Source organism: Bombina bombina, chromosome 8 (assembly GCF_027579735.1).
Source record: "Bombina bombina isolate aBomBom1 chromosome 8, aBomBom1.pri, whole genome shotgun sequence".
Taxonomy (NCBI): domain Eukaryota; kingdom Metazoa; phylum Chordata; class Amphibia; order Anura; family Bombinatoridae; genus Bombina; species Bombina bombina.
This window is the reverse complement of record NC_069506.1, coordinates 40,152,022-40,179,466: the sequence shown is the minus strand read 5'-3', so window position 1 is coordinate 40,179,466 and position 27,445 is coordinate 40,152,022. Positions and strand designations below refer to the sequence as shown.

General features: G+C 40.6%; 1 protein-coding gene across 1 annotated transcript; it reads right to left on the bottom strand.

Annotated features, from left to right (window-relative positions):
* Nucleotides 1-2,252: 2,252 nt before the first annotated feature.
* On the bottom strand, nucleotides 2,253-27,369 carry PIH1D2 (PIH1 domain containing 2). The gene is made up of 6 exons (XM_053689859.1): nucleotides 27,311-27,369; nucleotides 23,018-23,227; nucleotides 22,388-22,511; nucleotides 20,672-20,905; nucleotides 18,030-18,322; nucleotides 2,253-2,831 (listed from the first exon to the last, which is right to left on the bottom strand). Exons 2-6 carry the CDS (start codon nucleotides 23,198-23,200, stop codon nucleotides 2,697-2,699), a joined length of 969 nt encoding a protein of 322 aa, XP_053545834.1. The 5' UTR covers nucleotides 23,201-23,227; nucleotides 27,311-27,369; the 3' UTR covers nucleotides 2,253-2,696.
* Nucleotides 27,370-27,445: the final 76 nt, after the last annotated feature.

Genomic DNA, 27,445 nt, shown 5'->3' with positions numbered 1-27,445 from the left:
ACAAAGCTTATTTGGAGGTGGGTCAGCCTCCACCTTTAGAGAATTACAGCTCACTCAACTAGATCGGTTGCCAGATCTTGGCCTTTCAAGAATGAGGCTTCAGTTAATCAAGTTTGCAAAGTGGCCACTTCTCTGCATACCTTTACTAAATTTTACCATTTTTATGTTTTTGCCTCTTGAGAAGCAGCTTTTGGTAGAAAGGTCCTTCAGGCAGTGGTTTCAGTTTGATAATTGTGCCTATAATTTGTTTTTGTTTTTTAAATAAAATACATTATTTTGGGTTTTGGATTTAATTTCTCAGTGAAAAAAGCTGTTTTTATTTTATCCCTCCCTTTATTGTTACTCATGGACTTCCATATCTTGGGTATTATATCCCATACATAACAGCTTGTGGACTCTTGCGACCTATATGAAAGAAAAATTAATTTATGTAAGAACTTACCTGATAGATTAATTTAGCTGATGGCGTGAGTCCTTGAGGCTTCACCCATTTGGGGTTATATTTTTGTTTAAAGCACATTTTTTCCTGATCCTTATTATTGGCTTTTACTCCTCACCACTTGGCTATTTGTAAATATATATATTATATCTTACTACACATTGGCAGCTGGTTAATATTTATCATGCGTGTAACTTTGTCCTACAGTGGGCAGTATTTTAGACAATAACGCAATTGCTTTAGCTCTCACTACCGCCCTATGCATTCTACCATACTGCCATTTAGGCAACTGTTTTACATTTATTTACCCTGCAACTCAGGGCAATAGTGGGCATTTTTTTCCATATTATTGTAACCACTTAAGATTGCATCTCTGCCTATTATATCACACTATACTGCCGAATTGGCAGTTGATACATTTGCTCCGTGCAGAATCCTTTATTTATAGTTGCTAAAGTTAGATTCTTATGTTATCTACTGTTTTAGTAGCCTCTGCATATTATATCCTATCAGGCCTACCGGTGACTTTTTATTAATTTATATAGAATATCATTTATTATTTACTGAAACTCTCACTTTGATATTCTAAATTAGCTACAGCACATGTTTGATTTGTGTTTTTACATGTGTTCTTTAATGTTTTAATATACGTTAATAATAAAAGTTAATTTTTAAAGAACGACCGTCTTGTTCCTTTTTCTAGCAACACAAGCAATTATTGTCCAATTTTGTTGATTATGAGTGGCAGAGTGCTATTATGTACACACTTTTTGTAATGTTATCCTTACATTACTAATTCCCTGTTCAATATTGACTGTGCACAGCACCTTTCCCCCTTAATAATACTTCACTTTTTAGAGTATCAATAAATACAAATTAATAATCTATGATTATTTAAAGGGACACTGAACCCACATTTTTTCTTTTGTGATTCAGATAGAACATTCAATTTTAAGCAACTTTCTAATTTACTCCTATTATCAATTTTTCTTCGTTCTTTTGCTATCTTTAATTGAAAAAGAAGGCATCTAAGCTTTTTTCTTAATTCAGCACTCTGGACAGCACTTTTTTATTGGTGGATGAATTTATCCACCAATCAGCAAGGACAACCCAGGTTGTTCACCAAAAATGGGCCGGCATCTAAACTTACATTCTTGCATTTCAAATAAAGATACCAAGAGAATAAAGAACATTTGATAAAAGGAGTAAATTAGAAAGTTGCTTAAAATTTCATGCTCTATCTAAATCATGAAAGAAAAAAATTTGGGTTCAGTGTCCCTTTAAAATAAGGGGCTACTCCTGGCAGTGCCGCTATTCTCTCTTCCTTGTAGTAAGTTCTTACTTCATTTTAATATTATTTTACTTTATTTGTATTTTATTTTAATATTATTTTTATTATTATTATTTTATTTTTAATAATATTAAAATAAAATATTAAAGTAACATTAAAAAAAATAATAATAATAATATTAAAATAAAATACTTAAATAAACTAATATTAAAATAGAATACAATACCTGTAAAATAAAAATAATAAAATAAAACATTAAAATAATATTAAAATAAAATAATATTTTATTATTTTATTTTAATATTTTTTATTTTATTTTAATATTATTTAAATATTTTTATTATATATATATATATATATATATATATATATATATATATATATATATATATATATATATAAATGTGTGCATGTGTCTATACGGCAGCTGTGTTTGGAACTATGTAGTATAATATACTGCTCACAAATTGCATACTCCCACGCTTATCTTTATGTTTGTCAAAGTAGACCAGCAGAAGGAAGTACATTTGATAAGCTTGAATTTTTTTAATTGCAAGTTGTATGTGAAGGAGTATTAAATACAGTAGAATTGCATAACCAACAAGTACATAATAAAGCGACAATACGATAGTACATGATCTGTATTTAGCGGTGCACAGTTGGCTGTAGAATTGCATAACCAACAAGTACATAATAAAGAAACAATACAATAGCACATGATCTGTATTTAGTGGTGCACAGTTGGCTGTAGAACTGCATAACCAACAAGTACATAATAAAGAGACAATACAATAGCACATGATCTGTATTTAGTGGTGCGCAGTTGGCTGTAGAACTGCATAACTAACAAGTACATAATAAACAGACAATACAATAGCACATGATCTGTATTTAGTGGCACACGGCTGCAGAAGCGCTGTACAGATTTGTGCACATCTAGTAACTAAATAAGATGCCAGCAGTGTGCTATAATACTGACATTGTTACAGTGAGAACCTGCCTTGCTTTGTTGTATTTTGCTCTCACAGTTTCTTCATTGACAATTTCTGGCAGAGTTAAGTGCAATCTGTATCTTTCGGAGACCTCAAGCATTAAGTCGTCCTGAAACAAACAAAAGCAGATGTATAATAGCCAAGTAATATTACCCTGTGCAGTACAATATAGTAGAAAGCCTGGGAACTAGTAGTGATTCCTTATAGTGTCATCTGTGTGGGATTACACTAAAAACAAAAGGTTAGAGATATTAAGATCTTAATTGAGTAAATATTATGCTTGACCCTCTCTCCCTAATGAGGCCAAAAAGCAAATTCTTACAGCTGCAAATTAACCCCTTCACACCGTTAGGACGTTCCATGCTGGGTTTTAATGCTGTTCAGATGGCATGGAACGTCCTACCTTATATGGCATCCTGCAGACTCCCCCTTTCACGCAAGCAAGAATCGGACAGTGGGGCATGCCTAGCAGCATAGGCAGTCCCCCATTATCCAATCCCGGCCTTGAAATCACATGATCGCATCAACGATTGCGTGATTTTGTTTTTACAGCAAGTGTTTACATCGGAACAAGGATGCAGGCACAAAGGGGTTAAACAGCTGGTTTAGGCAACTTGCAGCATTATGAAGAAAACTGAGGTTACAGAAGTTGCTTATTTATAATGTCCCTTTAGAGTAATTTGAAAGAAAAACAACATTTATGCTTATCAGATAAATTCCTTTCTTTCCTGGCAGGGAGAGTCCACAACTTCATTCCTTACTGTTGGGAAATACAACACCTGGCCACCAGGAGGAGGCAAAGACACCCCAGCCAAAGGCTTAAATATCCCTCCCACTTCCCCTAATCCCCCCAGTCATTCGGCCCGAGGAAAAGTAGGAGAAACATCAGGGTATAAAGGTGCCAGAAGACAAAAAGGGAGCCGTCCAAACAAAGAATAACTTACTGACGGGATCGTGGACTCTCCCTGCCAGGAAAGAAAGAAATGTATCTGGTAAGCATACATTTTGTTTTCTTTCCATAAGGCAGGGAGAGTCCACGACTTAATTCCTTATCGTTGGGAAAAATAATACCTAAGCTTCAGAGGACACTGAAGGAATAACAGGAGGGAACAAAAGAGGCGGACCCTAATCTGAGGGCACCACAGCCTGCAAAATCTTTTTCCCGAAAGCTGCTTCAGCCGAAGCAAACACATCAAACTTGTAAAATTTAGAAAAAGTATGTAAGGAGGACCAGGTAGCTGCTTTACAAATCTGATTCATTGAGACTTTGTTCTTAAAAGCCCAGGAAGAAGCTACTGATCTAGCCGTCTCATAAGCTAGGTGGATGATACTTCTCAACCAGAAAGACAGGGAGGATGTAATGGCCTTCTGACCCCTATGTTTACCCGCAAAGATGACAAACAAAGATGAAGATTGTCTGAACTCCTTAGAAGCCTGAAGGTAGAACTTCAAGGCACGAACCATATCTAGATTGTGAAGCAAACGTTCCTTTGCCGAAGAAGGATTGGGACACAAGGAAGGAACAACAATCTCTTGATTAATGTTGCGATCTGACACCACCTTAGGAAGGAAACCTAACTTAGTATGTAAAACCACCTTATCGGCATGAAAAACAAGGTAAGGGGGGCCACATTGCAGGGCAGAAATCTCAGAGACTCTGCAAGCAGAGGCAATAGCCAATAGAAACAAAACCTTCCAAGATAACAGTTTAATGTCAACATTATGCATGGGCTCAAACAGAGCCTGCTGCAACACACGAAGAACAAGATTGAGACTCCATGGTGGAGCCATCTTTCTAAACACAGGTCTGATACTAGTCAGGGCCTTAACAAAGGACTGCACATCCGGAAGCTCAGCTAATCTCTTGTGCAGTAACACTGACAGGGCCGACATCTGTCCCTTCAGGGAACTAGCAGATAGACCCTTCTCCAGTCTATCCTGGCAACTTTAACTTTATGCCAAGAAAAACGACACTCCTCGCACCAGTGCATGTAGGTCTGCCACACCTTATGGTAGATGTGTCGAGTAACTGGCTTACACTCGATGACACTCTCATAGAAAACTCTCCTGGCAAAGACTAAGCGTTCAATCTCCACGCAGTCAGCCTCAGAGAATCTAGATTTTGATGAAGGAAAGGTCCCTGTATCAGCAGGTCCCCGCGACAAGGTAACCTCCACGGAGCAGATGAGGACATCCCCACCAGATTCGCGAACCAAGTCCTTTGCGGCCAGGATGGAGCAATTAGAATCACTGATGCTTGCTCCTGTTTGATGCGGGCCACCACACGAGGGAGAAGAAATAATGGAGGAAAGAGATATACGAGTCTGAACCTCCATAGAACCGCTAGGGCATTAGAACAGCTTGAGGATCCCTCAATCTCTACCCATACTTGGGTAGTTTGTCATTGAGACGGGAAGCCATGAGGCCTATCTCTGGCATCCCCCATCTGCTGCATATCTCTGCAAAGACCTTCGGGGTGGAGAGACCATTCCCCCGGGTGAAAGGATTGCCTGCTGAGCAAGCATGCTTCCCAGTTGTCCACACCCGGATTGTGGATTGCTGACAGCATACAGTTGTGGGCCTCTGCCCATTCTAGGATTTGAGATACTTCACTCATCGCTAACAAACTTCTCGTTCCTCCCTGATGGTTGATGTAGGCTACAGAAGTTATATTGTCTGATTAGAATCTGATAAACTGGGACAAACCCAGGAGGGGCCAAACCTTCAGAGCACTGAAGATTGCCCAGAGTTCCAAGATATTGATCGGAAGAGTGGACTCCTCCTGAGTCCACCGCCCCTGTGCCTTCCTGGCACCCCAAACAGCTCCCCAGCCGGGTAGACTGGTGTCCGTAGCCACAATCTCCCAGGACAGTCTCAAGAAGCACGTGCCTTGGGACAGGTGATCTTGACAGAGCAACCAAGAGAGCAAGTCTCTCGACAGACTGCCCAGAATTATCTGTTGTGACAGATCGGAATGGTCGCCATTCCATTGTCTCAGCATGCATAGCTGTAAAGGTCTGAGATGGAATCTGGCAAAGGAAATGATGTCCATACAAGACACCATGAGTCCAATCACCTCCATAAGTCGGGCCACTGAAGGTTTCAAGGAGGCCTGGAGGGCAAGACATGCAGTTGTTAGCTTGCAACGTCTCTGATCTGTTAGAAAGATCTTCATGGACACCGAGTCTACAACTGTGCCCAGGAAATTCACTCTGGTATTTGGAGTAAGCGAACTATTTTCCAAGTTTATCTTCCATCCATGTGACCGAAGAAGACTTTCTGAGTGATCCCTTGCTAGACAAAAAGATGGTGCCTGTACCAAGATATCGTCCAGATAAGGAGCTACTGCTATACCTTGGGTTCCAGCAAACTCTAGAAGAGCCTCTAGAACCTTCGTAAATATCCTTGGAGCTAAGCCAAACGGAAGTGCTATAAACTGGAAGTATTGATCCAGAAAGGCGAATCTCAGGAACTGGAAATGCTCCCTGTGGATCGGAACATGAAGGTATGCATCCTTCAGATATATGGTAGTCATAAACTGTCCTTCCTGAACCAGGAGAAGGATTGATCTTATAGTCTCCATTTTGAAGTAGGGGGCACTTAGAAATTTGTTTAGGCACTTCAAGTCCAGAATTGGACTAATGGGTCCCTCCTTTTTTGGAACCACAAAAGAGGCTTGAATAGAACCCCAGACCTCTTTCTGATACAGGTACCGGGATAATTACTCATAAGGAGACTAGATCCCGTACACAATCTAAAAAGGCTGTCCTCTTCTCTGGTCTTGTAGACAGTCTGGAGAGTAGGAATCTGCCCCTGAGCGGATGAGATTTGAATCCTATCCGGTATCCCTGAAATACGACCTCCAGAATCCAAGGATCCTGCACACCTTGAAACCAAGCATCTGAGAATAGCGACAATCTGCCCTCTACTCTATCCGATCCTGGATCGGAGGCCGTCCCTTCATGCCGATTTGTTATCAGGGGGGCTTCTTTGTCTGTTTGGACTTGTTCCAGGACTGAGCAGGCTTCCAAGTGCTCTTGGGCTGCTCAGGTTTGGATGAAGATTGAGATTGTTGGGATTTGTCCGAACGAAAATTAGAGGACTGCCCGTCCCTTAGATCTGTTCTTCTTATCCTGAGGTAGGAAGGCACCTTTCCCTCCAGTAACCGTAGAGATGATGGAGTCCAGACCTGGTCCAAATAAAATGTTCCCCTTGAAAGGAAGAGAAAGGATTTTGTATTTATAAGTCATATCCACTGACCAAGACTTCAACCAGAGAGCCCTGCGGGATAGGATAGCAAAACCTGAAGCCCTAGCATTCAGGTGAATAATCTGCATATTCACATTACAGATGAAAGAATTAGCTACTCTAAAAGCTTTAATTCTCTCCTGAATATCCTCGAGGGGAGATTCCACCTTGATACGTTCTGACAGGGAGTCGCACCAGTAGGTGGCGGCCCTGGCCACCGCGGCCACTGCTGCCGCCGGTTGAAATAAAAATCCAGAGTGTTGGAACATTCTCCTTAGGAAAGTTTCAAACTTCTTATCCATAGGTTCTCTAAAGGAAGAGCTATCCTCAAGAGGGATAGTAGTACGCTTAGCTAGCGTCGAAATGATGCCATCCACCTTAGGGATGGAGCCCCACAGCTCTAATTGAGAGTCAGGGACCGGGAACAATTTTTTAAAAGTAGCCGAGGGAGAAAAGGATGTTCCAATTCTTTCCCATTCGTTTCTAATAATGTTCGTCATACGAACTGGGACAGAAAAACTTTGTGGGACCTTCCTGTCTTCATAAACCCTATCTAATTTAGGAATCTTAAGTTCCTCGGGAAGCTTAGCCTCTGCTACTACTTGCATATAATTGTGTATTTAACACCTGTATTGGGATTAAACACTTAGTTAAAGTCAACCACAGAGCAGCAATGGACCACTGGTAGCTAGCTGAACAAATCTTGTAAAAATGTATTGTTTTACACCTTTTTCAATTATAAGTTCTTAAAGTACAGTTATTTTGAAATTTAGATGCCAAGCACCAACCTTTAATTTTATACCAGTGAAACAGGTCTCATTTCTTATAAAGAAATGTTCTCAATATATATTTTTATTTTTTATAATAATAATAAGAAATGAATCTGAGAGAGAATATTGGCAGAAAATATATTTTTATTATGCAGTACATTAGTTCACAGAACTAAAAAAAAAAATGAAATTCATTACTAAATCAAATTAAGATTGCTTATAATGTTGTCCTGTCTTTCTAGCAACAGAGACATATTTATAGTTTTATAGTCTAATCTGATGACATCACTAAGTATAAACAATTTTTTTTGTCCTTGAATACATCTCTATATAGTTCTATGCTGCATCTTGTATTTTATTTAATATATCCTTACTTAAAATGATTATAAAGCTATATAAATAATTTATTTCAGAATTGCAGAGAAATAAAATGATTTCCAATTAGCACAGAGTAGTTGCAAAGAAAACTACTTGGCATTAAATCACTCAATCATGTTCAATTACATTCCTCTGGCATTTAGATAATTAACAGAATGAAGATAGAAGCTCTTTACTTTACTAGATAAACCACAAGTTATTTTCCGTAGGTATACCAGAAACCCATTACAAACCAATGACAATAGACGTGTAGTCACCAGCTAGCTCCCAGTAGCACAATGCTGCTAAGGATATATACATATCCTTTTAAACAAAAGATACAAAGAGAATAAGCTACAATTCACAGTAAAAGTGTTTAAATTGCCGGGGGCATGTCCGAGCAGCAGCCAAGATGGCTGCTTTTCTCTATGGCTGACCACAGGAGCTGGTAAATCCACTATTTATCACTCCTTAGACTTATAATCCAGATCACATCTGTACAATATTATGAAGCTCAATACTTGCTGATCAGAACACTGCACTTATTAGAAGAGATTTCTGCCCAGAAGACCTGAACAGATGAATTGTGTAGCGGAAGCCATCTAACGGCCTAGGCCTTCATCCAGCCCTCCCTATTTTCCTAATAACACAGAACAAGCAGCTGTATATGTTGCACAGTTTCTACTTACCTTAATTATTTATGAGAGATCCCAACATTATCTGTTTTACAAATGGCTACCTTGGAGAATTCCATGCCAACCAGTATGAAAGACCTTTCTCTAAAGCTACAGATCCTGCTTACGGATTTTGAAGAGGCGATGCTTCGCAGTATCGCTGCATTCACATGGAGAACTCAATTTCAGGGCATGCAGGAAGAAGCTTTCCCACAATCACACAGGAGAACTGTGTTGGAGCAGCAGAGAGCCACTGATAACAGCAAAGCTACAATACGGGCTGGCACCTCAATAGCTCTATGTCAGAGTGAAGATAAGACCTCTTATTTACTAGTGTGTGCCTTGAGGGGTGCGGCCAACCCTGGGGAGTGCAGCTTACGATATTTGAAGGATTGGATGGAAGATCCAGAGGTCTTATGTGACAGATTGCAGGACCCAGCTCCTCAGCCTGCTTTGGAGCGGTTTGTGATGAAGGAACCTTGCCACACGACCACACAGATAGCTTCAAGTTAGAAATATCGAGTCAGAAGAGGACTCTAAGCTTCCCCCCCCCCCCCGATCTACTCATAACTAACATTCTGACTTTACAGTCCTACTACTGGGAGGATGTAGGAATTTATTTCTATGACTGTCTGGAGACATCTGATGCCCTACTGGGACATAAGTTTTGGAGAGCCGATGTGGGGTAATACTGTGTCTGTCTCCTGTCCCTATTTGCACCCAAAGCAGCCTACCAGGAATCTCTATGATGCCTTCTTAAAGAATGGAACTTTATTTGAAGAAACTACGGTCTGAAGCCTCATGTTTCTAGATAATTTGGAAAACTAATGCCTAAGGGTATTGTTAATTTTTGCTTGAAATTTGTTTTTCTTTAACAAACTGTTCCAGCTATTATTGTACACTGATCCTGGTCCTAGGTTTTCGCTGTTTCCAAACTGGTTTTATTATATGCATATAAGAACATTTAGCTTTTGGATTACTGTTTATGGTAAAGTTATACTCCTGCTGTCTCTATTTTATTATTAGGTGGATGTGTTAATGTAGTGTCCACATTCTCTATACTTTAGTAGCAGGCACTGTAGCCAGAACTGAAGATCCTATTACTTTCTGGAAACGAAAAAATATCTCTATAGCCAAAGTTAACTTATACTATATCTCTCATTTAATCTCAGGTTCTTAGATGACCTGCACGTGACATAGCTGAGCGTTCATTTTTATCCCCTTATCCTCACTCCGTAAGTACAAATAAATAGAGTCCTAAAATTTACTTTACACACCCAGATTACTTTCTATTGTAAGGGATTGATGACAGTAAATGGATTGAACAGGAGATTAATGCATAGACAGATCTTCTATATAGGGGCCAATTTACCAAAGTGCGAGCGGACATGATACGATGTAGCGTATCATGTCCGCCGCACATCGATAAAGCTTACACTGTTGGCTTTTATTATTGCACAAGCAGTTCTGGTGAACTGCTTGTGCAATGCCGCCCCCTGCTGATTGGTCGCTAGCAGGGGGTGTCAATCAGCCTGATCGTATAGGATCACGCAGATTGAGGACCGCAGCCTCCGAGGCAGCGGACAAGTTATGGAGCAGCGGTCTTTTCAGGGCTTGATAATTCGGCCCCATAGACTCATAAGTGGTGTATAGCTGCAAAATATAAGGTAAGTTTCATGCTCAACCTTACTTTATACGGAACATTACAGTATTAGAACATTCTATAGTCCATCATGTCTGTGTTATATCTGGAGGTCAAATGTTATTTTACCCTTCATACTCCTTTCAAATTGTAAGTTAAACAGTTTTGTGCAACAACTTTCCTGTATACAGTTGTAACTTGTTTACCACGGATTATGGACCTATGTCTATGACACTTTCTCTAACTATAAGTGACCCTTTCCGTTCCTTCCCCCCAATTTCTCCTAGTTTTTTTTTACTTATATTCTTGTTGATGCAATAGGTGCCATTTGGATATGATATGGGGAATATTTAGTGCACCTACTGTAAATGTTCTCTTAAGAGGATTCCTACCTATATTATTCTAGAAAACATGACGTGTGTTTCATGCTCTACTTTAATTCATACAGTGTATTACAGTATGAGATATCTTTGTAGACCATTGTGTTTTTGTTTTCCTGCCTGGATCCTGGAGGTCAAAATGTTATTTTACAGTTAATGCTATTTTAATATTGTATGTTAATCTGCTATGTATAACAACAATTTTATTCATTGATGTAATTTATTTAATGTATGAAACCAATGGCACTACTTGTCTTATTTTATGCTTTGGGAAACTGTTATTTCAAAGTAATGGTATGCCTTTACTAGAAAAACTTCAATGGCGTAAGGTGCTTAGTATCTGATGATTATATTTACAAATTCAGTCTAAAGGACTGAGAAAAGGATACTATGTACAGCACACTATTGATCCCTTTGATATTGTGCGTAGTAGATACTAAATGGGTTAAAATGAAAAACAAACCAAGTACTTTATGGTTTTTATCAAATTGCACCAAAGTTTAATCTATAAGGTTCAAATGACCACCAGATATTTCCTTTTTAATATAATAGATAGAGAAATAACTTTCCACTATAGGTATAAAGTCCTTCTAGTCCAGACCAGCACATATAATATGAACTAGAAGGACTATTATATCACAAGGGAAATATCCGGTGGTCATTTGAACCTTATAGATTAAACTTTGGTGCAATTTGAGCCATAAAAAACAGAGGTTATGACAGCAACCATTGGTATTAATAGGTAATAACTGACAACACATTAATTAATTTGCTGCAATCTTCAGGATTAATCCCCAGCTCCCATATATAGAACGTTCATATCAGAACAATTGATATTTGTAATAGGTGAAATATTTGTTAAATAGACATGAACTTAGGTTAATACCTAACCAGTATTTGTCATAAAAACCATAAAGTACTTGTTTGTTTTTCATTTTAACCCATTTTTATCTAAATTTGAATAAACTTTTTTTGTTTTAATATAATTACCACGCACAATATCAAAGGGATCAATAGTGTGCTGTATATAGTATCATTTTCTCAGTCCTTTAGACTGAATTTGTATATGTAATTTATTTCTCACAGACCAAGACATATATATGTGACAATTTGTGTTGTATTGTTTACAACCTCAATAAAAAAAAAAAGTATTTAAATTGCATGCTTTATCTGCTTGCCTGGCCTATCGTACACACCTGGCTTTATCTGCTTGCCTGGCCTATCGTACACACCTGGCTTTATCTGCTTGCCTGGCCTATCGTACACACCTGGCTTTATCTGCTTGCCTGGCCTATCGTACACACCTGGCTTTATCTGCTTGCCTGGCCTATCGTACACACCTGGCTTTATCTGCTTGTCTGGCCTATCGTACACACCTGGCTTTATCTGCTTGTCTGGCCTATCATACACACCTTGCTTTATCTGCTTGCCTGGCCTATCATACACACCTGGCTTTATCTGCTTGCCTGGCCTATCATACACACCTGGCTTATCTGCTTGCCTGGCCTATCGTATACACCTGGCTTTATCTGCTTGTCTGGCCTATCGTACACACCTGGCTTTATCTGCTTGCCTGGCCTATCATACACACCTTGCTTTATCTGCTTGCCTGGCCTATCATACACACCTGGCTTTATCTGCTTGCCTGGCCTATCATACACACCTGGCTTATCTGCTTGCCTGGCCTATCGTATACACCTGGCTTTATCTGCTTGCCTGGCCTATCGTACACACCTGGCTTTATCTGCTTGCCTGGCCTATCATACACACCTGGCTTTATCTGCTTGTCTGGCCTATCATACACACCTGGCTTTATCTGCTTGCCTGGCCTATCATACACACCTGGCTTTATCTGCTTGCCTGGCCTATCATACACACCTGGCTTTATCTGCTTGCCTGGCCTATCATACACACCTGGCTTTATCTGCTTGCCTGGCCTATCGTACACACCTGGCTTTATCTGCTTGCCTGGCCTATCGTATACACCTGGCTTTATCTGCTTGTCTGGCCTATCATACACACCTGGCTTTATCTGCTTGCCTGGCCTATCATACACACCTGGCTTTATCTGCTTGCCTGGCCTATCATACACACCTGGCTTTATCTGCTTGCCTGGCCTATCATACACACCTGGCTTTATCTGCTTGCCTGGCCTATCATACACACCTGGCTTTATCTGCTTGCCTGGCCTATCATACACACCTGGCTTTATCTGCTTGCCTGGCCTATCATACACACCTGGCTTTATCTGCTTGCCTGGCCTATCGTACACACCTGGCTTTATCTGCTTGCCTGGCCTATCGTATACACCTGGCTTTATCTGCTTGTCTGGCCTATCATACACACCTGGCTTTATCTGCTTGCCTGGCCTATCATACACACCTGGCTTTATCTGCTTGCCTGGCCTATCATACACACCTGGCTTTATCTGCTTGCCTGGCCTATCATACACACCTGGCTTTATCTGCTTGCCTGGCCTATCATACACACCTGGCTTTATCTGCTTGCCTGGCCTATCATACACACCTGGCTTTATCTGCTTGCCTGGCCTATCATACACACCTGGCTTTATCTGCTTGCCTGGCCTATCATACACACCTGGCTTTATCTGCTTGCCTGGCCTATCGTACACACCTGGCTTTATCTGCTTGCCTGGCCTATCGTACACACCTGGCTTTATCTGCTTGCCTGGCCTATCGTACACACCTGGCTTTATCTGCTTGCCTGGCCTATCGTACACACCTGGCTTTATCTGCTTGCCTGGCCTATCGTACACACCTGGCTTTATCTGCTTGCCTGGCCTATCGTACACACCTGGCTTTATCTGCTTGCCTGGCCTATCGTACACACCTGGCTTTATCTGCTTGTCTGGCCTATCGTACACACCTGGCTTTATCTGCTTGCCTGGCCTATCGTACACACCTGGCTTTATCTGCTTGCCTGGCCTATCATACACACCTGGCTTTATCTGCTTGCCTGGCCTATCATACACACCTGGCTTTATCTGCTTGTCTGGCCTATCGTATACACCTGGCTTTATCTGCTTGCCTGGCCTATCGTACACACCTGGCTTTATCTGCTTGCCTGGCCTATCGTACACACCTGGCTTTATCTGCTTGCCTGGCCTATCGTACACACCTGGCTTTATCTGCTTGTCTGGCCTATCGTACACACCTGGCTTTATCTGCTTGCCTGGCCTATCGTACACACCTGGCTTTATCTGCTTGCCTATCATACACACCTGGCTTTATCTGCTTGCCTGGCCTATCGTACACACCTGGCATTATCTGCTTGCCTGGCCTATCGTACACACCTGGCTTTATCTGCTTGTCTGGCCTATCATACACACCTGGCTTTATCTGCTTGCCTGGCCTATCATACACACCTGGCTTTATCTGCTTGCCTGGCCTATCGTATACACCTGGCTTTATCTGCTTGCCTGGCCTATCGTACACACCTGGCTTTATCTGCTTGCCTGGCCTATCGTACACACCTGGCTTTATCTGCTTGCCTATCATACACACCTGGCTTTATCTGCTTGCCTGGCCTATCGTACACACCTGGCTTTATCTGCTTGCCTGGCCTATCATACACACCTGGCTTTATCTGCTTGCCTGGCCTATCGTACACACCTGGCTTTATCTGCTTGCCTGGCCTATCGTACACACCTGGCTTTATCTGCTTGCCTATCATACACACCTGGCTTTATCTGCTTGCCTGGCCTATCGTACACACCTGGCTTTATCTGCTTGCCTGGCCTATCGTATACACCTGGCTTTATCTGCTTGCCTGGCCTATCATACACACTTGGCTTTATCTGCTTGTCTGGCCTATCATACACACTTGGCTTTATCTGCTTGCCTGGCCTATCATACACACCTGGCTTTATCTGCTTGCCTGGCCTATCGTACACACCTGGCTTTATCTGCTTGCCTGGCCTATCGTACACACCTGGCTTTATCTGCTTGTCTGGCCTATCATACACACCTGGCTTTATCTGCTTGCCTGGCCTATCGTACACACCTGGCTTTATCTGCTTGCCTATCATACACACCTGGCTTTATCTGCTTGCCTGGCCTATTGTACACACCTGGCTTTATCTACTTGCCTGGTCTATCGTACACACCTTGCTTTATCTGCTTGCCTGGCCTATCATACACACCTGGCTTTATCTGCTTGCCTGGCCTATCGTACACACCTGGCTTTATCTGCTTGCCTGGCCTATCGTACACACCTGGCTTTATCTGCTTGTCTGGCCTATCGTACACACCTGGCTTTATCTGCTTGTCTGGCCTATCATACACACCTGGCTTTATCTGCTTGCCTGGCCTATCGTACACACCTGGCTTTATCTGCTTGCCTGGCCTATCGTACACACCTGGCTTTATCTGCTTGTCTGGCCTATCATACACACCTGGCTTTATCTGCTTGCCTGGCCTATCGTACACACCTGGCTTTATCTGCTTGCCTGGCCTATCGTATACACCTGGCTTTATCTGCTTGCCTGGCCTATCGTACACACCTGGCTTTATCTGCTTGCCTGGCCTATCGTACACACCTGGCTTTATCTGCTTGCCTATCATACACACCTGGCTTTATCTGCTTGCCTGGCCTATCGTACACACCTGGCTTTATCTGCTTGCCTGGCCTATCGTACACACCTGGCTTTATCTGCTTGCCTGGCCTATCGTACACACCTGGCTTTATCTGCTTGCCTATCATACACACCTGGCTTTATCTGCTTGCCTGGCCTATCGTACACACCTGGCTTTATCTGCTTGCCTGGCCTATCGTACACACCTGGCTTTATCTGCTTGCCTGGCCTATCGTACACACCCGGCTTTATCTGCTTGCCTGGCCTATCGTACACACCTGGCTTTATCTGCTTGCCTGGCCTATCGTACACACCTGGCTTTATCTGCTTGCCTGGCCTATCGTACACACCTGGCTTTATCTGCTTGCCTATTATACACACCTGGCTTTATCTGCTTGCCTGGCCTATCATACACACCTGGCTTTATCTGATTGTCTGGCCTATCGTACACACCTGGCTTTATCTGCTTGCCTGGCCTATCGTATACACCTGGCTTTATCTGCTTGCCTGGTCTATCGTACACACCTGGCTTTATCTGCTTGCCTGGTCTATCGTACACACCTGGCTTTATCTGCTTGCCTATCATACACACCTGGCTTTATCTACTTGCCTGGCCTATCGTACACACCTGGCTTTATCTGCTTGCCTGGCCTATCGTACACACCTGGCTTTATCTGCTTGCCTATCATACACACCTGGCTTTATCTGCTTGCCTGGCCTATCATACACACCTGGCTTTATCTGCTTGCCTGGCCTATCATACACACCTGGCTTTATCTGCTTGCCTGGCCTATCGTATACACCTGGCTTTATCTGCTTGTCTGGCCTATCATACACACCTGGCTTTATCTGCTTGCCTGGCCTATCGTATACACCTGGCTTTATCTGCTTGACTGGCCTATCGTACACACCTGGCTTTATCTGCTTGTCTGGCCTATCATACACACCTGGCTTTATCTGCTTGCCTGGCCTATCATACACACCTGGCTTTATCTGCTTGCCTGGCCTATCATACACACCTGGCTTTATCTGCTTGCCTGGCCTATTGTACACACCTGGCTTTATCTGCTTGTCTGGCCTATCGTACACACCTGGCTTTATCTGCTTGCCTGGCCTATCTAACACACCTGGCTTTGCCTGTTGAGCATGCCTGGCCTATCGCACACATCTGGCTTTGGCTGTTGCGCATGCCTGGCCTATCATACACACCTGGCTTTGCCTGTTGCACATGCCTGGCCTATCATACACACCTGGCTTTGCCTGTTGCACATGCCTGGCCTATAATACACACCTGGCTTTGCCTGTTGCACATGCCTGGCCTATCATACACACCTGGCGTTGCCTGGTGCACATGCCTGGTCTATCATACACACCTGGCTTTGCCTGTTGCACATGCCTGGCCTATGTAACACACCAGGCTTTGCCTGTTGCACATGCCTGGCCTATCATACACACCTGGCTTTGCCTGTTGCACATGCCTGGCCTATGATACACACCTGGCTTTGCCTGTTGCACATGCCTGGCCTATCATACACACCTGGCTTTGCCTGTTGCACATGCCTGGCCTATCATACACACCTGGCTTTGCCTGTTTCACATGCCTGGCCTATCTAACACACCTGGCTTTGCCTGTTGCGCATGCCTGGCCTATCGTACACATCTGGCTTTGCCTGTTGCGCATGCCTGGCCTATCGTACACATCTGGCTTTGCCTGTTTCACATGCCTGGCCTATCTAACACACCTGGCTTTGCCTGTTGCGCATGCCTGGCCTATCGTACACATCTGGCTTTGACTGTTGCGCATGCCTGGCCTATCGTTCACATCTGGCTTTGCATGTTTCACATGCCTGGCCTATCGCACACATCTGGCTTTGCCTGTTGCACATGCCTGGCCTATCATACACACCTGGCTTTGCCTGTTGCACATGCCTGGCCTATCGTACACATCTGGCTTTTCCTTTTGCGCATGCCTGGCCTATCATACACACCTGGCTTTGCCTGTTGCACATGCCTGGCCTATCATACACACCTGGCTTTACCTGTTGCACATGCCTGGCCTATCGTACACACCTGGCGTTGCCTTTTGCGCATGCCTGGCCTATCGTACACACCTGGCTTTGCCTTTTGCGCATGCCTGGCTTTGCCTGTTGCGCATGCCTGGCCTATCGTACACATCTGGCTTTGCCTGTTGCGCATGCCTGGCCTATCGTACACATCTGGCTTTGCCTGTTGCGCATGCCTGGCCTATCGTACACATCTGGCTTTGCCTGTTTCACATGCCTGGCCTATCGCACACATCTGGCTTTGCCTGTTGCACATGCTTGGCCTATCATACACACCTGGCTTTGCCTGTTGCACATGCCTGGCCTATAATACACACCTGGCTTTGCCTGTTGCACATGCCTGGCCTATCATACACATCTGGCTTTGCCGGTTGCACATGCCTGGCCTATCATACACATCTGACCTGGCCTATTGTACACACCTGGCTTTGCCGGTTGCACATGCCTGGCCTATCATACACATCTGACCTGGCCTATTGTACACACCTGGCTTTGCCGGTTGCACATGCCTGGCCTATCATACACATCTGGCTTTGTCACACACACCTGGCTCGGTAGTACACATCTGGTTTTGCTTACCTGGGACACGCTCAGATCACACTGTGAAACAGAGAGCACACCTTTTAGCTCAGCTTTAAGTATCAGCATCTGAGGTTTCCCTGAATGATCCCTAGTTACAGACAACTCATGGTGGGGAGCACTAAGTAATTCTTCCTCCTGATGTTCTGTACTGGAAATTTCTTCTATTAAACAAGGTCTGGCAGATCCTGGCCTGTCCGCTTTGGTTATATGTATAGGTGGGCTAGCTGCTTCTTCCTTTTCTCCTTTCACCGTTATATTTTTCAGCTGCTCCAACAGTGACTCGTTTACAGCTGTGTAACAAATAAAAGGGAATTTAGTTACCTTCTAACTAACAAAAGCTGTACACAAGTTACTAATTACACTGCTAGAGACTGTTAAGTTCAGTTATAAGCAGTGACGTGCAGTCATAGGAGGCAGGTGAGGCAGCGCCTCACCTGTCCTATGTGTGTAATTACACTGCTAGAGACTGTTAAGCTCAGTTATAAGGTAGAACAAATGGGAAGTAAATCTACCCCTATTTATATCGTGTGTGTATATAAAACAAGTACAAACGCCACACATCATACACATTACAAGAGAACTTATTAAACATTATTTAGCATACACTACACAGGAACACTGGTTATTAAATGTGTTTGCGCAAGTAAAGTAATAAGGGGTTTATCGAGGGTATTACGCGTTGAAAGTAAACTTGATCGTTTAATCGCAAAAGCGATTTACGTTATAATGTTTACCGAGACTTCAGAGCTCTGGTTAACTGTTTCACAAAACAACAAAGTTGCAAAAAACACATCTAAAATACATTATAAAGTACAGATACACTAATAATAACACCATTTAATACAAAACATCAAAGAAAATTGCACACAAAAGTTATAAGGGCTCAAAGATATGAGATCTCAGGTGTTGGGAAAAAAAGGCAGGCAGACATTGAGATACATACATATACATCTTTAAAAATGTATATGTGTGTGTATATATATATATATATATATATACACACACACAATTACACACATGTACATACTGTATGTATTTATATGTGTATATATGTTTTTACATATATATATATATATATATAAATATATATATGCATACTCTGTGTGTATATATATATATATATATATATATATACACACACACACACACACACATATAATTACATATGTACACACATATACATATATATAATTGGACTCCTTTGCAGTTAAAGGGACAGGAAACCCAACAATTTTCTTTCATATCTTTGGATAGAACATATAATTTTAAACAACTTTCCAAATTACTTATTTTATCAAATTTGCTTCATTAGCTTGTTATCCTTTTGCTAAAAGAACAGCATTGCACTGCTGGCAGCTAGCTGAACACATATAGTTAGCCAATCACAGGAGACAAATGTGTGCAGGCACCAATAAGCAGCCAGCTCCCACTAGAGTAGGATATGTGTGTTTTCTTTTTCAACAAGAGATACCAAGAGACTGAAGCTAAGGGGTTAATCAATAAATTACCCAGGTGACACCTCCAAAGGACACTTGCACTGGAAGAAGGAGGAGGGCACTTTTTATTTATTTTTATTTATAAATTTCACAACATAGCAAAGTCGACGTTTCGGCTGTTCTGGACAACCTTTTTCAAGACAATCTACAATTAAACATATAAAAATATGTCAGAAACAGATAGTATAGTGCCTATACATATAGACAATATACATATAAAGAATATATGCAAAAAATACATACAATAAATACAATAGAAACCTCATTTTTATCTCCCAATAGAAATAATCACATTAACCAGTGTCTTAATATTATACTAACATTAAAAAAGACTAAATATGTGGACCTAGACTTTATAGGAATAAATGTCTAAAAACTAGCAGCTGAGTAGTTACACTAAGAGTCAAGTGTTATTTTATTGGTAGACATACTGATTATTTACATATTAAAGTGCAACATAAATGTAACGACCGTCTCCAAATATTATAAAAAAGTTAGGTTCCGTAACATCTGTTGATAAATAACATTGTTGCCAGTGATGTATAAATATCCATCAAACTGTGCATTACAAATTTGCTACTAAAACTAAAATTTATAAATAAAAAGGAATTAGATTTATTTTGATCAAGGTAATCCAAGAGATTATGGGGCCGAATTATCAAGCTCCGAATGGAGCTTGATGCCCGTTTCCGCGCGAGCCTTCAGGCTCGCCGGAAACAGTAGTTATGAAGCAGCGGCCTAAAGACCGCTGCTCCATAACTTGTCTGCCTGCTCTGAGGCTGTGGACATCAATCCGCCCGATCTTATATGAGCGGGCTGATTGACAACCCCTGCTAGCGGCCAATTGGCCACAAATCTGCAGAGGGTGGCATTGCACAAGCAGTTAACAAGAAATGCTTGTGCAATGATAAATGCCGACAGCGTAAGCGGTCAGCATTTATCGATGTGCGGCGGACATGATATGCTACATCGTATCGTGTCCGTCCGCACTTTAATAAATCGGCCCCAATATGTAAATCTACCCATGTCCAACACCTATTTGAATTTGGTTTCTCAACCTGTAATTTATTGTACACAAATCCCTATACTGAGATTTAGCCAAATGTCATTTTTGGGGTACACAATATTCTGCTTCCCACTTACCTGGCTTGGGTTCTGGCTTGTTGGCGGCACAGTTTTTCTGTACACCCAGTAAATTGTCTTTCAGCCTCTGCAAGGTCCCCCTCAGTGTGAATGGAGCAATGTGATAGGAGTGGCAGAGGGTGACTCTATGGTGCTGTTCAATATATTTTATTGCTAAGCGGATGAGTTGATCTAATTCCACATGATCTTTCTCTGCTTTCTTTAGCACATCCGGATTATACGCAATATCAGCGACTAGCAAGAAAAAAATAGCAATGGATGCCAGTGAATATTTATCAATAAAAAGGTATATAATACTACACCGTGCACTAGTAATGATATAAATAAACCTTTATGGATTATTTACCTTTTTTTACTCAGTTCTTCATAATTAGCAAAGTATATCAGATATGAGAGGTGTTAAAACCACATATAGGGCTAGATTACCAGTGGCACACTATTGCGCACAAGCAATAAGGGGTATATCATGGGTCTTTGCGTGCATCAGAAGCTCTGAAGAACATTAAAATGTGAAATATTAATATGAGAGAGAGAGAAAACAAAAAGGGAATACGTTAACGTGATTGCGATATTCGAAGTTCAGTTTTTTGCATGTGTCATGTTAGCGCTTGTGAGAAAACATTTTACTTTCAACTTGTAATACTCGAGGTACTCGACGCGCTCAAAAAGCTTAATTCTAGCAAAGTTAAAGCATGAGCGGGAACGATAAACAGCGCTCCACTTAAAATCTAGCCTATAGTGAGGTAGAAAAGGTGAAATAAAATCGCAATGTAAGGGAGTTTTACTGACAGTGTTTAGAGCTGTGACTCAGCTATAAGTATTAAGGCACCTTAGGAACCCTCTTCACTATATATGGTTTTTATACTTCTTTATTTGTAATATGTCACCAACTATGAAGAACAGAATGACTAAATACCTCTGTTGATTACTAATCCATGAAGATTTATTTTTTTCCGTTTAAGTGCACAGTGTACAGTTAATACATTTTGTGTATATATTTAGTTAGATTATTGTATTTATTACACTGTCAATTAATACTTTGATTTTATTTTTGTTAACCAATCAGTCAAGCAAAGCATTTATACACATGAATAATATTCAATTGCTCCTTTTATAGCTAAACAGTAGCATAGAAAGTAGCTCAAAGGCAAAACTGATTATCGCACTCACACTGAAAAATACAATTTTTTTTTTTTGCCAAGTTTTGTAAAAGAATCTGTTCAAACCAGATGAGGTTTATTCATATAAACTGTAAATCCTCCAAGAGCCACAAATACTGACATAAATGTAACAAGCTCTGAGGTTTATTAGTATAAGACACAAAATAGCAACGTTTGTCTGTCAATAAAATTACAACTGACCAATAGTATGCAGTGATATGAAAACCTTTACCAGTGAGTCTATGTACCTAGTCAGCTAAACCCCTGTGCAGGAGATTATGCCAGGGGGCCTGGGCACATGTTGGTCAGTGTAGATCTCAGCTCGTATAGCGTTATACTGAGGGACCTATGCCCTAACGTACAAGTGTAGACAGGGACATAGTGATCTGATTATTCCACAAACTAACCCATTAGTCGTTGTCTGTGCTGTTATCGCTTCACTTATTGGAGAGAAATAACCACTTAATACCTCTGAGTATTTGCTGTCCCTCAATTCTGTAGGTCACGGCCTACCAACGCCTCACATTGCTAATATACTGCAGTATGCCCGGCTCACCTGCTTCTTCTGACATGATCTCCAGTCTCCCAGAACTGAGAGGCACGGGGTGTGCTTCAGATTGTGGTGCTGGCACCCTGTGCCACCTGCAGATATTAATGTATAGCACCCTCTCTTCTGGGTCCTAGAAGAAAGTAACATTAAGACTTTACTGCAGTGATTCTAAAGGTGTGTATCGCAGGCTGTTAAAGGGACAGTTGTCATAATTAGACATTCATGATTTAGATAGAGAATACAATTTAAACACCTTTCCAATTTACTTAAATGATTTAATTTGCTTCCTTTTCTTGTTATCCTTTGCTGAAAGGTTTATCTAGGAAAGCTCAGAAGCAGCAAAGAACCAAGCTGCTGATTGGTGGCTGCATATATATATATATAAATATACACCAAATGTCACTCACCCATGTGTTCAGTTAGAAACCAGTAGTGCATTGCTGCTCCTTCAACAAATGATACCAAGAAAATGAATAAAATGTGATAACAGAAGTAAACTGGAAAGTTGTTTAAAATTGTTTGTTCTACCTAAATCCTGAAATAAATGTTTTGGGTTTCATGTCCTTTTGCTACAGTAGGCTGCTCGGTGATCTTCTCATCTGTTGCAGCTCAGTATTCTACCCATCTGTTCATTACCAATATTTTTGTTTGAAGACACAAGTGTGGCTCTGGAGCGGACATAACGTTCTTTCCTTCCTTTATGTGTCGTTGAATAAACTTCTGATAACTCTCAGGGTTGTTCTCTGCCATATCATCCAGCACACTCCAGAACTGATTGATGTGGGCCAGCAAGTCATTCTGGGTGAATTTGCTCTCCATCTTGTAAATAGTTTTCCAAATATCCCTCTGTAAAAATAACCATGTTATCTCCATTACAAGTGATCTTATATGCACACTGTATTAAAATGAGTCATTCTTTTAAATTGTGTTTAGTAATTTGCAGTGGTGCGACTAAAGGACACGGACTCTTTCAACCAATCACACATATGACAGACACATACATACAAAAATCACAAACATATGCACACAACACAAATCACATACATATATATGACTTAAATAACACAATAACACGTGTATAACAAGCAGATAGTTCCCTTTGGATATTTACGTTACTCTATTGATTTCTGACAGAGAAATCAATCCAGCTAAGAAAATATCAGTTGGGAACGAGCTGCTTCTTACTTCCACATTCGAATCCTTAAGGATCCAAATGCACATAACACAATCCCACACATACATACAACACAATCACTCATACATAGTACACACAAATATATGACACACATAACACAATCACACACATGGCAGAATAAAAAAGTATAATACTCACATAACTCACACACACAACAGACACATACATGCCAAAATTGCACACATACAACACAATCACTCACACATAAAACACACACAATCACCAACACATATATATGACACATGAGACCAACACATACATAACAAAATTAGACACATACAACACAATAACTCACACATAATACACACACAAATATATGAGACAAATGGCACAATCACACACACAAAACAGACACATACATACCAAAATTACACACATACAACACAATTACTCACACATATAAATCACACACTTATAACACACACATAGCACAATCACACGTATAATACTCACATATCTCACAAACACATACATACCAGTTACACAGATAATACACACATATATATAACACACATAACACAACCACACTTATATCACACACATAACACAATATCATACACACATAACACAATCTCATACACATATAATATACACATAACAATATATCACACCCACATATAACACAATAATATATATATATATATATATATATATATATATATATATATATATATATATGTAAAAATATCCTCCAAAAAGAGATAAGCACAGTCTTACATTACCACAACTGCCAGGGTGCACTTCACATAAAATGTATCTATTCCTCGTTTGCAAGAAGGCACTCACTGGTCTTAGTAAAAAAACAACTTTTAATTCATCTGTTTAAAAAGCAAGTACATCCATAACGTTTCGATGTCGTTGTGACATCTTTATCAAATGTTCTGCTAACATCACCAATATAGGACAATCATGTTCCCAAAGTAGAAAATCGCTAACAACATAAGGCACTCACTTACTAAGACCAGTGAGTGCCTTCTTGCAAACGAGGAATATATATATATATATATATATATATAAATAAACATAAACATACACCACACATTTATAAATAAAACACACACATATATAATACAAACATAACATGAGAGAGACAGTCACACACATACATATATATATATATATATATATATATATATATATAAAAACACACACACATTTATATATATATATATATATATATATATATATATATATATATATATAAAAAACACACAAATACATATATACAGTATATATATATCAGAAGTCCTGACTGACTGACTCATCAACGCTCAGCTCAAACCGTTTAACCTAGGAACGTGAAATTTGGAAAGTATGTTGTTTTTATGATGTGGGCACCCACTAAGGAAGGATTTTTGGAAATTACGTCCCTAAGGGGGTCAAAAGAAGGGGCTGATTTATGGGGATACCTATATCTCAAAAACCGACGATGGTACAGACGTGCAAATTGGTATTTAGATTGTCATTGAAAAATATTGAAACACGTGTTTTACCATTTCCCCAAAATCCACTTAAGGGGGGGTCAAAAGAGGTGGGGCTGATTTATGAGGATACCTATATCTCAAAAAACAATGATGTTACAGACGTAAAAATTGGTATTTAGATTCCTCTTTAAAAATAAATAAAATACATGTTTTAACATTTCCCAAAAATCCACTTAAGGGGGGCTGATTTATGAGGATACCTATATCTCAAAAACCAAAGATGTTACAGACATTAAAATTGGTATTTAGATTCTGCTTTAAAAATAAAGCAACACATGATTTAACATTTCCCCAAAATCCACTTAAGGGGGGGTCAAAAGGGGGGTGATTTATGAGGATACCTATATCTCAAAAACCAAAGATGTTACTGATGTGAAAACTGGTATTTACATTCCCCTTTACAAATAACGAAACACGTGTTTTACCATTTCCCAAACATCCACTTAAAGGGACAGTCTAGTCAAAATTAAACTTTCATTATTCAGATAGGACTTGTAATTTTAATCAACTTTCCAATTTACTTTTATCATAAAATTTGCTTTTTTCTCTTGGTATTCTTAGTTGAAACTAAACCTAGACAGACTCATATGCTAATTTCTAAGCCCTTGATGGCTGCCTCTAATTACATGCTTTTTAAATTGCTTTTCAACACAAAGAGACTGAAAGTACACATGGGCCATATAGATAACACTGTGTTCAGGCACAGAAAGTTATTTAAGATTTAGCACAAAACAATGCTAAATGCTAGTCAATAGATAATAAACAGTCAGAGTCATGTGATCAGGGGGCAGTTTGCAGATGCTTAGATACAAGGTAATCACAGAGGTAAAAAGTATATTAATATAACTGTGTTGGTTATGCAAAACTGGGGAATGGGTAATAAAGGGATTATCTATCTTTTAAAACAATAAAAATTATATTGCAGACTGTCCCTTTAAGGGGGGTCAAAAGGGGAGAGTGATTTATGAGAATACCTATATCGCAAAAAACAAAGATGTTAAAGACATAAAAATTGTTATTTAGATTACGAGAAACACAGAGAATTAACAAAAAAATCAAGAAGTTCATGTCAGCGAGTGTGCAACCCGAACGGCACAAACATGAGGGCACATGTCCTTGCGAGTGGTCGGGTTTTTCTCTATTTTTTACAATTCACAAAATCCACAAGCGAAGCTGCATGCAACAGCTAGTATACATATAAAACAAACACACATACATATATATATATATATATATATATATATATATATATATATATATATATATATATATATATAAAAACACATCCTATATAATAAAAGGCCAGGTATGTTTGTCAAATGCAGTCATGCGCAGTAGAGACTGCAGAGGATAAACATACCTGGCCTTGAGCAGCAGAGGAGTGCGCACTGCGGAAGCTGCCTGGTGGGGGCGTGACCGGGCATGCTGTGATGGGAGCGTGGCCGAGTGTGCAGTGATAAGGGGGCGTGGCCTCATGGGAGCGTGCACGGAGGGGCGTGGCCAATGGGAGAGACCAAAAGAGAGGAGGGAAAGCGAGAGATAGCAAAAGAGGAGAGAGAGCGAGAGAGAGAGAAAAGAGGAGGAGAGAGAGCACAAAAGAGGGAGAGAGAGAGCGCAAAAGAGGGGGAGAGAGAGAGCACAAAAGAGTGGGAGAGAGAGAGCACAAAAGAGGGGGAGAGAGCACAAAAGAGGGGGAGAGAGAGAGCACAAAAGAGGGAGAGAGAGAGAGCTCAAAAGAGAGGGGGGAGAGAGCGCAAAAGAGAGGGGGAAAGAGAGAGCGCAAAAGAGAGGGGGAAAGAGAGAGCGCAAAAGAGGGGAGAGAGAGAGAGAACAAAAGAGGGGGAGAGAGCACAAAAGAGGGGGAGAGAGAGAGCACAAAAGAGGGAGAAAGAGAGAGCTCAAAAGAGAGGGGGGAGAGAGCTCAAAAGAGAGGGGGAAAGAGAGAGCTCAAAAGAGAGGGGGAAAGAGAGAGCGCAAAAGAGAGGGTGAAAGAGAGAGAACAAAGAGGGGAGAGAGAGAGGGAGCTAGGGTTGGAACCGCGGTAGGTACTTAAAAATTTGGCACAGAACACGGGCTTTAGGACTAGTATACTGTACATATAACACTCATATACATATAGCACACATATATATATATATATATATATATATATATATATACACACACACATACGTATAACACGTACAACGTACATATAACACACATTATATATATATAAATATATATACACACATAACGCACAGTACATACATTTTAACTTTTTGAGTTGAATTCAGTCAGCATCAAACTCTGTTCCCATAGAAACCAAACAGCTGTCCGTCACTAAAATTCGTCCCGCCGGTTGTGAACACAGTAACCAGGACATTAAGTTCCGGACACAGCGAT

Bases quoted from the DNA above. Each gene is read 5' to 3' on its own strand.
- PIH1D2 (XM_053689859.1), bottom strand. From the start codon at position 23,200: ATGGAGAGCAAATTCACCCAGAATGACTTGCTGGCCCACATCAATCAG. The intron at 22,512-23,017 runs GTAATGAACAGA...ACTTTCTTCTAG, and splicing joins GTCTTCAAACAAAAATATTG to GACCCAGAAGAGAGGGTGCT. The intron at 18,323-20,671 runs GTAAGTGGGAAG...TTTGTTACACAG, and splicing joins CAAGCCAGAACCCAAGCCAG to CTGTAAACGAGTCACTGTTG.